Below are 15462 nucleotides of genomic sequence, written 5' to 3' on the forward strand. Positions count from 1 at the left end.
TGGGACGTTAGTATGTATAATACTAACAGGAGGGACACTGAGACAGAAGGGTCACCGGGTCTGCGGCCAGGCAGAAACAGTAGAAAAAAGGTTGTGGTTCTTTTCTCTCATTGGTTGGAGGAGCGAAGGGATGTTTTACCAACCAATGAGAAATTTTTACGGAACTAACTAGGGTCAAGTGACACACCAGTGTTTAAGGATCGATTCCTTACACCATTGGCAGGCTGACGCGTCCAGAGACCAATAAGACAGCCCAGATCAACCTAGTGAGCAGAAGTCTCGGTGTCTTTTCCAGATAGCCTGCCTTTTGGGCGTGACAACCCGGTTTCTACTTCCATTGGCTTGTTCATATTAATGACAGTTCTATGATCCAATGAAGTTGTGGGACTAGCCCTTCCTCGTGTCTTTTTTATTGGTTTCCATGTTTGATTGGCAGCATTCTTGACCAATTGAGTGTAGCCTTATGGTTTCGGGCTCCGCCCCGGAGGCCGAGCGGGGAGGTCGCTCGGGTCGGGTGTCGCCTGAGAACCGGATGAGGCGGCGACTGTGAGACCGAGCCGGGAGCGGGCGTCGCGGCGAAGGGGAGCCCGGGCGGGCTGGCAGAGCGGAGCGGGAAGAAGCAACGGCCACTGACGCCTCGGGGCCGCGTGTCGTAGCCGCGGGAGCTGCGGGCGGAGGCGGGCACCATGGGCAACCGCGGGATGGAAGAGCTCATCCCGCTGGTTAACAAACTACAGGACGCCTTCAGCTCCATCGGCCAGAGCTGCCACCTGGACCTGCCTCAGATCGCCGTGGTGGGCGGCCAGAGCGCCGGCAAGAGTTCAGTGCTCGAGAACTTCGTGGGCCGGTGAGCGAGCGCGCCGGCGGCGGTTCCCAGGCTCCGGCACGGAGGGCGGGTGGCGGCCTAGGGCGCGGAGGGCGGGTGGGGAATGGCGGAACTGCGGTTCGCGGACGTCGCAGTACCGGTGGCAGTGGGTAAAGTCTGGGGCAAGAGTCTCCATGACTCCGTAGGGACTGGAGCTGCAGACCCAGGTCCGTGATAGTCGGGGAGGTTTGGGACAAGACGGTCAATGCATACCCTTCTTGGTGCATGTAGTCCCTGCTATCACTGGTGAACTCTGACATCTCTTTGCCTGTGATCCGGGATAGATCCACTCTTTTCTCTTGCTACCTGAAAATCTTAGTGTGCGTGCTGCTGAAGCTACACTTGTCACCCGGCCATCCATGGGGGATGACCCCTGGGGTCTGTCAGGCCGGTTATTTATCTGGAGCCTTCTCTGCCATCTGATTAGCTGTTTATCCTTTCTGGACAGGCTTCCTACGGGCACCATTTGGTTGTCCCATCTGTCCAGACCCACCCCGAAGTCCACTGTTGTCTGGCTAGCTGTCTAGGGTGACCTCTGGTGTGCAAATGCCCATCTGTGCCCCTTGCTTACTCAAGTTGGCCTCTACTATCTGAATGGCTGAACTTTAGGGGACTCTGTTGTCTGGTCTCTTGGGCCATTGGCTCCAGTGTTCCAAGTGAATCCATTCCATTAGTCTGCCCTGCTGTTCTCCATTACTACCCAGGCAGTCCTATCCTCTCCAAGTGGCAGAAGGTGGGGACTTGGGGAGAAACATTCTTCAGGATTCTTTCCTGATTCAGGATCCCAGAACCTACTAGCTGGCTTCTAAGCTAAAGCTTCCCAGTTGGAGAGCTCTCCCAGACAGCTTTGGGAGCCTCAGCTTGTTCCATCTGTCCAGTGGGCAAATTCCACTTGCAGCTGTTTCTATGGTCCAGGAAGTGAGTGAAGGAGCAATGTTGATTTACTCCTGTCCCCTCCCCCTCTGCCTCATACAGCACCACTTCTCCATTCCAGGAAGTGTACCATGTATGATGCTGCTGTGTGTGCCCATTGATAACATTTGCTTTGCTGTGGACATTGTCGCGTGTGTGTGTCTGTCCAAGTGTGTCCCATGGTGCACTTGTGGAGGTCAGAAGACATCATCTTTGTGAAGTCCCTCCACATTTACGTGGATCCTGGGGCTCAAACTCAAGTCATCAGGTTTATGTAGCAAACCCCTTTATCCATTGAGCCATATCATTCATTGTCTTTCCATCTTAAAGTGTTGAGATGTAGTGATGCTCCGAGCCCGAAACTCACTGATCAGCTAGACTGACTGGCCAGTGAGCTGCTCACCTGTTGTAATAGGAGCGGCAGGCTGCGTTCCCGCCACCCGGCTAGCTTTACCTGAAATAATTACACGGAAACTGTATTCTTTTAAACACTGCCTGGCCCATTAGTTCCAGCCTCTTATTGGCTAGCTCTTACATATTGATCTAACCCATTTCTAATAATCTGTGTAGCCCAAGAGGTGGCTTACCAGGGAAGATCTTAACCTGCGTCTGTCTGGAGTGGGAGAATCATGGTGACTCACTGATTCGGCTTCTTTCTCCCAGCATTCTGTTCTGTTTACTCCGCCTACCTAATTTTCTGTCCTATTAAAGGGCCAAGGCAGTCTCTTTATTTAACCAATGAAATTAACACAAAACAGAAGACTCTCCCCCATCACTCACCCTTGCATTGGGTTACACGCCTTCTCACATACACACACACACACACATACACACACACACACACACACACACACTTCCTCCCTCCCTCCCTCCCTCCCTCCCTCCCTCCCTCCCTCCCTCTGTTGCACGTTATTGTTACCAGTCTTTTGGGGAGGCAGGAACATCTCTGAATTTGAGGCTAACTTACTCTACATAGAGAGTTCTAGGGCGTCCAGGGCTACATAGTGAGACCCTGTCTCAAAAAAACATAAAGGTTGATTTAAGGATACAGGGACTGGGATGTTGGAAGTGTTGATTTTGGCTAAATTAGCTGCATCTATGAACCTAGGTATCCAGGAGTCTGAGGCAGGCCGGTTCTTGAGTTTGTGATCATCCTGGGCTCCATCCTTGTCTCAGAAGAAGCCGTGAGAGGGTTATAGATGTAGTTCAGTCGTAGAGCATTTGCCTAGCGTGGATAAGGCCCTAAGCCTAAACTGATGGTAAATATTATTGCCATATATGTTCTCTTTGATTGCTTCATACTCAGAGATCCTTTTATGATTGTGGCTTTTAGGTACTGAATTAATTTTTTAATGTATATGTATATACACATTTTTAATTATTAAATTTTTAGATGGAGTCTCACTTTCTAGACCAGACTGGGTTTGAACCCACAGGGATCCACCTGCTTCTGCCTCCTGAGTGCTGGGATTAAAGGCGTACAGTACCATTCCTGGAATTTTTGATTTTTTTTTAAAAATAGTCTCATACTATAGCTTAGGCTGACCTGGAACTCACCATGTGGCACAGACTGGCCCCCAGAGTTGTAGCAGTCTTTTCCTGCTTCCATTTTCCAAGTGCTAGTTTTGCAGGCATGTACTGCTGTGCCTGACATTAATTCTTTTCTGCTCTGCAATGTCTTAAGGCCCCTGGGCTACAGGACCCTGTGAAGAGGCGTCCTTTGGTGGGTCCCACTCAACTCTATTCTGTATTTCCTGCTGTAAATTTGACTAAACAGAGTCAGAACTGAGAGTCTGTTTCCTTCCCCTGCTGTTCTTGAATGTCTAGTGGGCATCTGGCTGGCACCCAGGAGCAAAGGAGAGAGTGTGCCAAGGGCTTGGGTTAGTCTGGCACCTGGGGATAGCTCGGGCTGCTTCCTGTTAGTGCTGCCTTTGGATTTTTTTTTTTAATATTTATTTATTTATTTATTTATTTATTTATTTATTTATTTATGCAATATTCTTTCTGTGTGTATGCCTGAAGGCCAGAAGAGGGCACCATTACAGATGGTTGTGAGCCACCATGTGGTTGCTGGGAATTGAACTCAGGACCTTTGGAAGAGCAGGCAATGCTCTTAACCGCTGAGCCATCTCTCCAGCCCCCTGCCTTTGGATTTTTCAAAGAATGTTGGTATACATGTGGATGACACAGTTGGCCCAGCCTCTTGCAGGAGTGTGCATGCAGATTGCTTGCCCTGAGGACAACAGGTTTCACATGAAGTTGATATTCTACAGAGCCAGAAACTGCCCAGAAGGATCTAAGGAGTAATGATGGTGGTGTGGAGGCATGAGGCCCCCAAGCACAGGTCTGCCTTGATTGACTTTGTGTCTTTAGTCAAGTGGACTGGGCTTTCGGGTCCCCGGGTTCCTTTGTGTGCGTCCGTGCACAAATCTGAGTGTGATTGTGTGGAGGTCAGAGGTTACTCTTGGGTGTGGTTCCTCAGGAGCCATCTGCTTGGTGTTTTTTTTTTTTTTTTTTTTTTTAGTTTTTCGAGACAGGGTTTCTCTGTAGCTTTGGAGCCTGTCCTGGCACTAGCTCTGTAGACCAGGCTGGCCTCGAACTCACAGAGATCCGCCTGCCTCTGCCTCCCTAGTGCTGGGATTAAAGGCGTGCGCCACCACCGCCCGGCTGCTTGGTGTTTTTGAGACATGGTCTCTCACTAGAACCTGGGGCTTGCTTATCAATCTAGGCTGACTGGCCAGCAAACCCCAGGGATTCACCTGTCTGGGCCTCCACAGTGCTGGAATGACAGTGTTCATTATGATGCCTGACTTTTTACATGGGTGCCAAAAGTTGAACTTGGGTCTTCACGCTTGGGCAGTAAGCCAGCTCCTCAGCACTGCACAAACTTTTATAAACAAAAGCAAAACTGGTAAGTCCTATGCTGTCTTTGAAATGCCTGTAGCAACCTAGGGCTGCTCTCCTGCCTCCACTTGCTGAGTTCTGGTGTTGCAGGTGCACACCACCATGCTTGGGTTTATGTAGTGCTGGGGACAGAACCCAGAGCTTGGTGCATAGTAGGTGAAGCGGTCAGCCCTTAAGTTTCTCCTCTACAAGGTGGAGGCTGTTTGTGGTTTGGGCAGTGCAGGGCAGTGGCAGAGTGCCTGCTGTCATGTGCTAAGGCTCCAGGAGTTAAAAGAAAGACCAAGACCCTTTTCCTAGGGTGACGTGAGTTGGTGGGTAACTCACTGGGTCCTCTACCCAGGGCTGCTCATAACCTTTTGGCTGACCAGCTGTGTGCACCAGCCCATAGTTTTGTGGATCTCAGGAGAGCTTGGTCCCTAGCTAACCTTTGCTATTTAGCCTTGAGGGCTGGCAAAGAGAAGCTGGATTTTTTTTTTCTTTCTCTCTTTTTCTTTCTTTGGACAGGAGCCCAGGAAGTTGGGGCTCCAGCCTGGAAAGCTGAGGCTGGGCTCCTTCCTGTGAGTGTTTTGTCTTTCAAAGTCTGTTAGCTGAGTAGGAAGTGGGGCTACCATTCCAGCTGAGTGCTTCACCTGCTAACTAATGCAGAAACCTGGTGCCTGCCATCGCAGTAGAGGCCTATCTTGTGCCTGCCACTGATGCCTTCGGCAAGGGACTGCATCCCACCTCTTGAAGACCTATGGTCATGCTGGCAGGATGACTCAGTGGGTAAAGGGTTTGCCACCAAGTCTGATGGCCTGGGTTTGATCCCCACAACCCAGTGGTGGAAGCAGTAGAACAATTCCTGTGTAGTGCATGCACATGTAGACACAGACCCAAAGAGAATAAATAAGTGAAGTGTTTTTTTAAAGTTTTGTTTTGTTTTCTTTTTTTCCTTTTTTTAAAAAGACTTATTTATTAATTATGTATACAGGGTTCTTTCTGCATGTATGCCTTCAGGCCAGAAAAGGGCACCAGATTTCATTACTGATGGTTGTGAGCCACCATGTGGTTGCTGAGAATTGAACTCAGGACCTCTGGAAGTGCTCTTAACCTCTGAGCCATCTCTCCAGCCCATTTTGTTTTGTTTTTAAAGGAAAACAAAAAGGGAACTGGAGGGCTGCTGTTCAGTTGGTAGAGTACTAAGCCTGGGTGAAGCGCTGATTCCAGCTGGATTCCACCCTCAGCGTCACATAAACCTGGGGCATGCTTTAAACCCAAGTAGAGGCAGAGGGATCAGGAGTTGGTTCAGGGTATGCTCAGCAGCATAGGTAGTCTCCAACTTGGGCTGCACGAGACCCTGCTCTCTGAAAAGATAAAAGAGCCTGGAACCCCAGCAGTCAGGAGGCTGATGCAGGAATTGCCAGTCTGGGGTCTGTAGGGAAACCCGCCTAATAAACAGAAAGTTGAGGTGGGGGTGGTAGCAACAACTCTTCCGTAGGGCTAGTGAGTGTTCTTAGGACAATGACAGTGACTTCCAGTGCTTAGCACAGTTTTCCTACATGCCCAGGGATATGGCCTTGAGCCAAATAGATAAAAATACAGGTTGTAGCAGTGCTGGTGGGGGTGGGATAGAGGGGGACAAGCAGTGAGGAGCCAGGTGACGCGACTTTGGAGAAGAGGCTAGGAGAACTTGACAGAGGCGTCCTGATGACAGATGTGGGAATAGCCAGTGTGAAGGCTCCACGCTGAAAACTCACCCAAGAGTGCCAAGAAGCTAGAATTGTGAGGTGAGGTTCGAAAAGAGTTGGTGTGTGGGTTGGCACAGGTGGCCTCTTCTGGGAGGGTCAAGGCGGGGAAAGTGGCCTGGAGGCACTGTCCCTATCTCTAATTAGATGCTTGGGTGGGCTGAGGATGCTCTGCTCTTCTGATTGGCTGTTTTCTCTCTATTCAGTTCACCTGTTAGGGCCTGGTCCTATTTTCCCTGCATCAGGAGGCATTGGTGACATGTGCTTGTGTTCATGTGTGCAGTTACATGTGCTTGTGTTCCTATGCATGTGGACACCAGAGGTTGGTGTTGAGTGTGTCTGTGTGTGGCACAGTGCATGTAGAGATCAGGGGAGAGCTTGTGGGAGTTCTTTCCTTTCTCTTGGTGGTTCTCATGGATCCAATTTTGGTCATCAGGTTTGGCAGCAGGTACCTTTATCCACTGAGCCATCTCACCAGTATTTTTCCTTCTGTTGTGTTCCCCCTGTTCCCCTCCTCTACCTGAAACTTGCTCTGTAGACCAGGCTGGCCTCAAACTCACAGAGACCCCCCGCTCCTGAGTTCTGGGATTAAAGGCTCAAACCACCACTGACCAGCTCTTCTTCTGCCTTTAATACATAGTGTCTTTGATATGTAGCCCAAGCTGATCCCAAGCTTGTGATTCCTTGTCTCCCCGTCCCCCACCCCCTGCAGTGCTGCCATGGCAGGCCTGTAGCACCACACTGGACTGAGTTGCGTGGTTTCCAGAGCTGGGTAAGGGCTGGTCACCAAAGGGAACCTCATCTCTCTCCTCACACTTGCAGTTGCTCAGAGCTGCAGTTGGTCCAGGCTGTGCCAGGTCTGAATACAAATGCTGAAATGACAGTCTCCTTGGTTGCTGGGAGAAACTTGGGCATCTGCTGAACTCTAATTTACAGGGGAGGGGCCAAGTGCTGGCTGCAATTAGGCCTTTATTAAAGTGTCAATGCTTTTTTGAGAAAATACAGTCAGTAATGAGCTATTTAACACGGCCTCTGCAAACTGAGCAAATGGAGAATGTTGTCGTGCCTTCTGACCAGGTGACACACTAAAAAAGACTCCTACATCCAGGTGTATGTGGGGTTCCTGTGAGTTCACCCTCGGATTCAGCCAGAGGCTAGGTGAGCACTTTGGTTTCATTGAGTTTCTCTTTATTTTAAGACATACTTTGTTATTTTATTATGTATGTGTGTGTGTGCTTGCGTGAGTTTATGAGCACCACACGTGTGCAGCGCTTCTTGGAGGCCAGAGGGCATTGGACCCTCTGGAACTGGAGTTGCAGACAGTTGTAGACTGCCATGTGGTACTGGGAATTGAACCCTGGTCCTCGGCAAGAGCAATCAGTGCTCGTCACTACTAAGTAGTCATTTCCCCACACCTTCTTGTTTCTCCTGTAGCCCAGGCTGGCCTGGGAGTTCCTAAGTAGCTAAGGATGACCTTGAACTCCCAATCTTCACGCCTCCACACTGGAATTCCTGGTGTGTGCCACCACTCTGGTTTATTCCTTGTTGGAATGGAATCCAGGCTTGCTGCATACTAGGCATCTGAAGCACTCCACCAGCTGAGCTCCACCCCAGCCCTGGATGAAGTCTTACTCTGCTGTAAAGTAGGGGCTCTCTACAGCCCTTGGAAGATGGTTACTGCTTTTTTACTGCCTTGATTCCCAGGTGGGGAGACAGAGACTAGAGAGGGAACAGAAGTTTATCATGAAGGTCAGACTCCTGCAAGGTTATCAGGTGTGCGCCTTAAGTTGGGTCAGGTGCTGGAGACTTGACAGGGACCTGGACCTAGCTAAACAGATGGGCAAGCAAGTAAATCAACGAAGAACATTCTGGGAAAATGAGAAGTGTAGAGTTAGAAGTGAGATAGGTTTGAGTGCCCACTGTCCCGTAGATGCCCTTCAGTTGAGCTGGAAACTGGTGGGCGGTGACAGCAGGTATAGGGTTCCCTCCTCCCCCAGCACACACACCTGGTTTACTGATTGCCTGATGCAGATTTGGCATAGCCTGGGGCCTATGGGACTCGGGACACTGCCTGTCCACTTTTAATTACAGGAGTAGAGTGGGAACCAGTGACAGACCCCGCCCTTCTGCCAGTTTCATGTGGTGCACCCTTGTCTGTTTGGAGTCTGTCCTACAGGCACCTCTTTGATAGTGGAGTATACGTGCTGTTCCTAGGCTGATCCCTTATCTCCTCCCTGGATTTTTCTGGAGCTTGGATCACTGCTTATATTGCTTAGCTAGTTTTCCAGACTGAGTGTGGTAGCTTACTCCTATAATCCCAGCACTTCAAAGGCTGAGGCTGGAGGATTACTATAAATTCAAGACCAACCTGGGATACAGAGTGAGACTTTGTCTCAGGAAACAAACAAGCAGAAAAGGAAAACAAGAAAAGCTGTGATCCTAGCACCTGAGAGTTCAGGAAGAGGGCAGGTCAAGGCTAGCCTCTTCTACCCAGTCTGAGCTACAGGAATCTTGTTTAAAGAACCCAAACAAACCAAAATGAAACAAAACAGTATAACCATGAGAAAGCCTATAAAAATAACTTTTTGTTTCCTTTTCCATTTATTCAGATGTATGTGGTATGCGTGTTTGCATGTGAGAGTTTGAGGGCACGTGGAGGCCTGAGGTTGATATTAGAAATCTCCCTACAGCCTCTCAATCAAACCTAGAGCTCACTGATATAGTTAGTCTGATTACCTAGCGAGCTCTAGGTACCAATCCATTGTTTTATCTTTCTAGAATGGGATTGCAAGTGGACTGCCACACCTGTTTAGCATTTATGTGAGTTCTAGGAGCCAAACTCTGGTCCTCACTCTTGTGTGGCAAATGCTTTACCACGGAGTCCACAGCTAGCTTCCTAGCCAGAGGCAACTCTTAGAAATCTTTCCATGGTAGTTTCCAGCTGTGACTTGGAACATCTGCCCACCCCAGCATATGGAGTGGAGGTGGACTGGGGCAACGCTGGAGAGCTAAGGTGAGAGGGTGGGCTATTATCCACACCACCTGGAACCCTGTGTGTGCTCCCACTCTCCAGTAAGGGTTCCTTGGCAAGCAAACAAAACCATGAATGCTGGGTTTGGAGTGGGCATCAGGAGACCAGCCTTATGGCCTTCTCTCACGGGTCTTACCCTGAGGCTGGCTTGCCTATAGACCCCCCTAACAGAGAGGAATTTTCCAACCTTCCTCCAGGACCAGAGTTCTGTCTGTGGAGACTTAGGCTGTGGTTCCACTTATAAACAAGACCGCTGAGGGGAAGCAGTAGGTCAGGCTGATAAAGGGTCTCCAGACACCTACTTGTTGGAAGCAGGAGTGGCAATCAGGGAGAGCATCTAGGAGGAGGCAGCTGTCTTGTTGTTGACCTAAAGCAGCGAGTGACTTGCTGACCTTGTGCTTTGTGCCCTTGTTGCTGGCTATCCAGCCCATTCTTTTTTTTAAAAAAAATATTTATTTATTTATTTATTTATTATGTATACAATATTCTGTCTGTGTGTATGTCTGCAGGCCAGAAGAGGGCACCAGACCTCATTACAGATGGTTGTGAGCCACCATGTGGTTGCCGGGAACTGAACTCAGGACCTCTAGAAGAGCAGGCCAAATGCTCTTAACCACTGAGCCATCTCTCCAGCCCCAGCCCATTCTTTTTTGAATAATATTGGCTGTAAAATGCTGTCGCCTGTGTGTGTGTGTCTCTTGGTGACAGACATCAGAGTTCTTTTCGCCTTTGTTTGAAATGCACTTCTCAGGTAGGGCCTTCTAGAGTGCAGGTGAGGAGGATGCCGAAGGGCAGGTGGTTGGTGCAGGCTCTTGAGTCTTGGTTGCATGAACTTGCAGACCTTGGCACCTCACTGCTTGTACCTCCTTTACCCTCCCCTTCCTCCCTTTCCCCTCAAGGTGAGGGAGCTGCCACCTCATTCTCTCTTCAAGACTGTCTCATGGCTGCCTTTCTGTAGGTGAGTTCCACCTGGAGAGAATGACCTTGAACTCTGCACTCTCAGGCCTCACCTGAGTGCTGGAATTTCAGGTGCTTGCTACTTGGTTTACTTGGTTTGTGTGGTGCTGCTGCGGATGGGACTCAGGGCTTGATGTGTGCTCGGCAGGCACTCTACCAGTTATAGCCAGCCAATTTCTAGTCCTATTATTATCACTATTGTTATTCGTGTGTGTGTGCGCACACACACCTGTGTGGAGGGAGAGTGTGGAGGCCATGGACTATTTTCATCTTTTCAAATATTATTTCTCAAATATTTATTTACTGGTTTTGCTTTTGTTTTTTGAGACAGGGTTTCTCTGTATAGCCCTGGCTGTCTTGAAACTCACTTTCGACCAGGTTGGCTTCAAACTCACAGAAGTCCAACTGCCTCTCCCTCCCTAGTGCTGGGATTAAAGGTGTGTGCCACCATGCCTGGATTATTTATTTATTTTATGTGTATGGGTATTTTATCTGTCTGTGTTTTGTGTGCATGCCTGGTACCCAAGGAGACCAGAGGAAGATTTTGGATCCCCTGGAATTGGAGTTGTAGATGGTTGTGATTCAACTTTGTGTTTACTAGGAATCGAACCCTGGTCCTCTTGAAGAGCAGTCTGTGTTCTTAGCCACTGAGCCATCTCTCCAGACCCTTAATACCCTTATCATTATTTTTTGGGACAAGGTCTCACATTGAACCTGGTCTCATTATCTTTGCCCTTTCCCCTTGTCCAGAGTTAGGATATAGGCATATATCACCATGCCCAGATTTTTCTCTCGGTTTTGGGAATTGAATTCATGTTTGTGGATGAAGTGCCTTATCCTTGAAGACAAGTCCCCAGCCTCTATCATTCGTTTTATTGATACAGAGTTTGTTCACAGCTCGGGCTGGTTTCAAACCTGCCATTCTTTTTCCTTAGCCTCCTGAGTGCTGGGATTACAGGCAGTGCCACTCCACTTGGGCCCCTACTGTCCTCCTCCTGTAGAAATGCTGAGGTGAAGGCTAACTGTGGTCCACAGTGTGGAAGCAGGGCCATTAGGCTATCTAGGAACATTCCCACGCCCTGGTGAAGAAGGAGGCACCCGGAGACTTCAGGACTGTAGAGCAGGCAGGCATTGTCCTAGCTGGTGTGACAGTGCTTGCTGGGTGGTGATACACCCTGGCACAGCCACGCCAGCCCCACTGAAAGCCCCAGAGGTGGCCTCACTACACAACTGTCTGCCTGGCTGTGGAGCTTCTGACTTGTATAGATGAGGTCTTTCTAGAGCAGTGGTTCTCAGCCTTCCTAATGCTGCCACCCTTTAATACAGTTCCTTATGTTGTGACTCTCAACCATAGAATTATTTTTGTTCCCACCTCATAATGGCAATTTTGCTGTGATGAATCATAATGTAACTATCTGATATGCAGGATAATCTGATATCTGACCCCTATGAAAGGGTTGTTTGACTCCCAAATCATTGTTCTAGATTCTGGTAGCTTTCTGATCTGGAATGCTTGCCCCAGTAGCCCTAACAGCAGGGAGCTTGCCAGTGGTGAGGCTGGCCTTGAATTCCTGGTGCCTCTGCTTATACCTGTCAGTGCTGAGTGGGGATGCATGTTTGCTAAGATCCTTGTGACTGCTGTGTGAAACCAAGCAGTATACCGGAAGATGGTGACCTGTGCCTGGAGCCCCGCCGAGCTCCGTCTGTCTGTGGTTTTGGTCCCCATTGCCATCATTTTGCAATGCTGACTTCCCACTCAACCAAGTGGAAGCCTGGCTTCTGCAGCCTCTGCCTTAGTGGCACTGCCAGGGGACACTGCCTAGCATAGGCTGTCGAGGAGTTGGGGATAGGTTGGTATCTAGCAAGGACCTTTCCTGGGGTTTGTCCCTGGCATGAAGACTGAATCTTAAACTTTTTTTTTTTTTAGTTTTCTTGAGAGGGTCTCGTGTCATCATTGCTGACCTCAAGTTAGCTAAGTTAAGTACAGAGCTGAGGTTGGGCTCGTTCTCCTGTGCTTCCTGCCTTCATCTCCCTATGCTGGTGACAGCAGCCTCGATTGCTGGCAATCACAGGTCTGCATCACCACAGTCATGCCTAGATCAAATAAATTTTTGTGCGTGTGTGACAGTTTTATGTAATCCAGGCTAACCTCAAACTTCTGATCCTCTTGCATCTACCTTCTTAGTGCTAGGATGACAGACATGGACCACAGTTTCTGGTTTATGTGGTGCTAAGGCTGGGACCCATGGCTTCATGCACCCTCAAGCCTGGTTTGCTTGAGACAAGATCTTTCTTTGTACCTAGGGTGGCCTGGACTCCTGATCCTCCTGAGTGCTGAGATTTTAGACATGTGCCATCACACTGGGCTGGAAATATTTTTATGGTACTGGGGATTGCTCCTAGGGCTCCACCATTGAATCACCTCTTCAGCTTTAAGTTTGCAAAAGAGTTGTTTATTTATTTGGGTTGTTCAAAACAGGGTTTCCCTGTATAGTAGCCCTGGCTATCTGTAGACCAGACTGGCTCTAAACTCAAGAGATCTACCAGCCTTTGCTTTCCAGTTCTGTGAATAAAGACATGTGCCACCATGTCTGGCTACAGAAGAGTTCTAAAGATAGGTCAGAGAGGGACGGGCCAGGTGGCTCAGTGGGGTAAAGGTGTTTGTGCCAAGCCTGATAACCTAAGTTGGGTCCTTGGGACCTATATAGTAGAAGAAGAGAACAGACTCCCGAGTTGTCCTGTGACAACATGGGCCATAGCAATTCTGCCTCCAAACAAATCAATAAAATGTAAATTAAAAATCAGGTGGTGGTGGTACATGTCTTCAATCCCAGCACTTGGGAGACAGAGGCAGGTGAAGCTCTGTGAGTTTGAGACCAGCCTGGTCTACAGAGCTAGTTTCAGTACAGCCAGGGATATACAGAGAAACCCTGTCTCAAAAAAAAAAAAAAAACAAAACAAACAAAAATCAACAAAAAATGGAATTTAAAAATGTATAGAACAGGTTGCTTATGTCTGCCTTGCCTCTAACTGCAGACTCTTTTGAGACCATCACTGTCATTGTCGATGGCAGCCACCTGTCATGTGGCTGCCATCACCCTGTCACCCTTCTGACACAGGATCACATGTCCAGCTGCTTCACTTCTTGGATCCCTAGGCTCTCAGGTTCTCCTAGTTTCTCATGACCTTGAGTTTTGATAGAGCCTGAGCAACAGTAACTTATTCCGTTTTATCTAGGTTTTTCTCACAGTAAACTGTGAGTTTGTCATTTTGGGTAAGAAAATTATTTAGGTCCCTTTTATCCATCCTCTAGGGCTTCATGATGTCAGTCAGCAAGACATGTTACCAGGGAGATGGCTATGGCCTCCTGTTGAGCGTGGCATCTGCCACATTTCCCTACTTGAAAGTCACTGTTTGTTTTTCTGTACTTTGTAAGTATCCCGATCCTAAAGGTTTCATTGTGAGTACGCATGTGTGTGTTTGTGTGTATGTACTTGTGTGTGGAGGCCAGAGCCTGCTATCAAGTGTCTCCCTAAGTACTGTGGAAGAATCTTTGACTTAAACATGGTCTGTCCACATCTGCTAATCCAGTCCAATTGGCCTGAGTATGTGTTGCCGGGATCTCTTTCTCTTCCCCATAAACACTGGGATTACAGGCAGGAACACATTTGTGGAGTCTATGTTGGTTTTGGGGAGCTGGACTTTGGTTCTCAGGCTCTGCCTGCCTAGCCATCTCCACAGCCTTCATTTAGACTTTTCTTGGGACTAGGGATGCAACTCATGTCCTCATACAAGCTAGGCAGGGGCTCCTCTACCACTGAGCCTCACTGGTGGGTGTGAGATTCTAGGCAGGAGTTCCACCATTAAATAATACCCCTAATTTCTCACTGATAGATTCCAGGCAAGTGCCCTCCTGCGGATTAAGTTTTCCATCCCTTTGATTAGGGCATAGTGGGAAACTACTGTAGGCAGGGGTTCAGTACTGAGCCACACCCCCAGCCGCTCATTGGGGTTTCTAAATAGGCCCTCTGCTGTTGAAGCGCATTTTCTAGCTGTCTGTTACTTTTTTATATAGATTATAAAGTGTAAATTGTGAGCTGTTTTTGGTTTCAGTTTTCTCTTGCAGTGGATGGCCTTTGTCAGATGGCCATGGTCCTTTATGGATGCTGCTGGAGCACTGCCCAGTGGTTCCCACATCTACCCAAACCACATCTGTTTGTTTGTATGACTGCAGCTCTCAGCTCAGTGTTGAAGTCAGACACTGTGAGCACTCTTTGTTCTTTTCTCAATTGTTTTGGATGCTCTAGGTCCTTTAAATAATAATTTTATTTGTTTCTGTTTGTTGTTTTGAGACTCTTGCTTTTTGCTCACACTGACTTGGAATAGGAGCCACTTCTGCTAAGCTTGGTGCATGCTGGTATCATAAGTGCAGCACCGTGCCCAGCTCTAAATGTCTGTTTTACAGTTAGCTTGTGGATCGGTTTATTTATTTACTTTTTGGGACAGGCTTTCTCTATGTAGTCTGGAACTCTTTGCCTACCAGGCTGGTGTCGAACTCACAGAGATCCACCTGCCTCTGCCTCCTGAGTGCTGGGATTAAAGGTGTGCACTACTACCAGCGGCTTTATTTGTTTATTTATGTTTTTGTTTTTTGAGACAGGGTTTCTCTGTAGTTCTGAAGCCTGTCCTAGCACTCACTCTGTAGCCCAGGCTGGCCTCAAACTCACAGAGATCCGTCTGCCTCTGCCTCCAAGTGCTGGGATTAAAGGTGTCCACCACCTCCTGTTTTAGTCAAGACCTCACTAAGCAACCCTGGCTGTCCTAGAACTTAGTCTGTAGACCAGTCTAGCCTCAGCGTCAGCTGGGATTAAAGATGTGGGCCTCCACCCCCAGCTATGTTGTGGATTTCTACCAAACTAACAAGATCAAACTCAGTGATGGAGTCCTTGTCAAGCATAGACGAGACTTCCATCCTTAGCACACACCACCACCAAATAAGGGAAATAAAAATGATTGTTTCTGTTTATAGAGACCTGTCATTTGGTGTTGATTTTTTTTTTGGAGCAGTG

The 15462-nt window shown here is 48.5% G+C and overlaps 1 protein-coding gene across 10 annotated transcripts in view; it reads left to right on the forward strand.

Annotated features, from left to right (window-relative positions):
- Positions 1–510: 510 nt before the first annotated feature.
- Dnm2 (dynamin 2) overlaps positions 511–15462 on the forward strand; it is an 89521-nt gene continuing 74569 nt past the window's right edge. For all 10 annotated transcript variants that reach the window (XM_041657740.1, XM_041657742.1, XM_041657741.1 and 7 more), the window contains exon 1: positions 511–847. In XM_041657740.1, coding sequence (XP_041513674.1) covers positions 687–847 — 161 coding nt within the window. In that variant the 5' untranslated portion in view covers positions 511–686. The remainder of the gene's footprint in view (positions 848–15462) is intronic.

The sequence above is a fragment of the Microtus oregoni genome, unplaced genomic scaffold, assembly GCF_018167655.1.
Source record: "Microtus oregoni isolate MIOR12 unplaced genomic scaffold, Mior012 000008F_ref0000371, whole genome shotgun sequence".
Lineage (NCBI taxonomy): Eukaryota > Metazoa > Chordata > Mammalia > Rodentia > Cricetidae > Microtus > Microtus oregoni.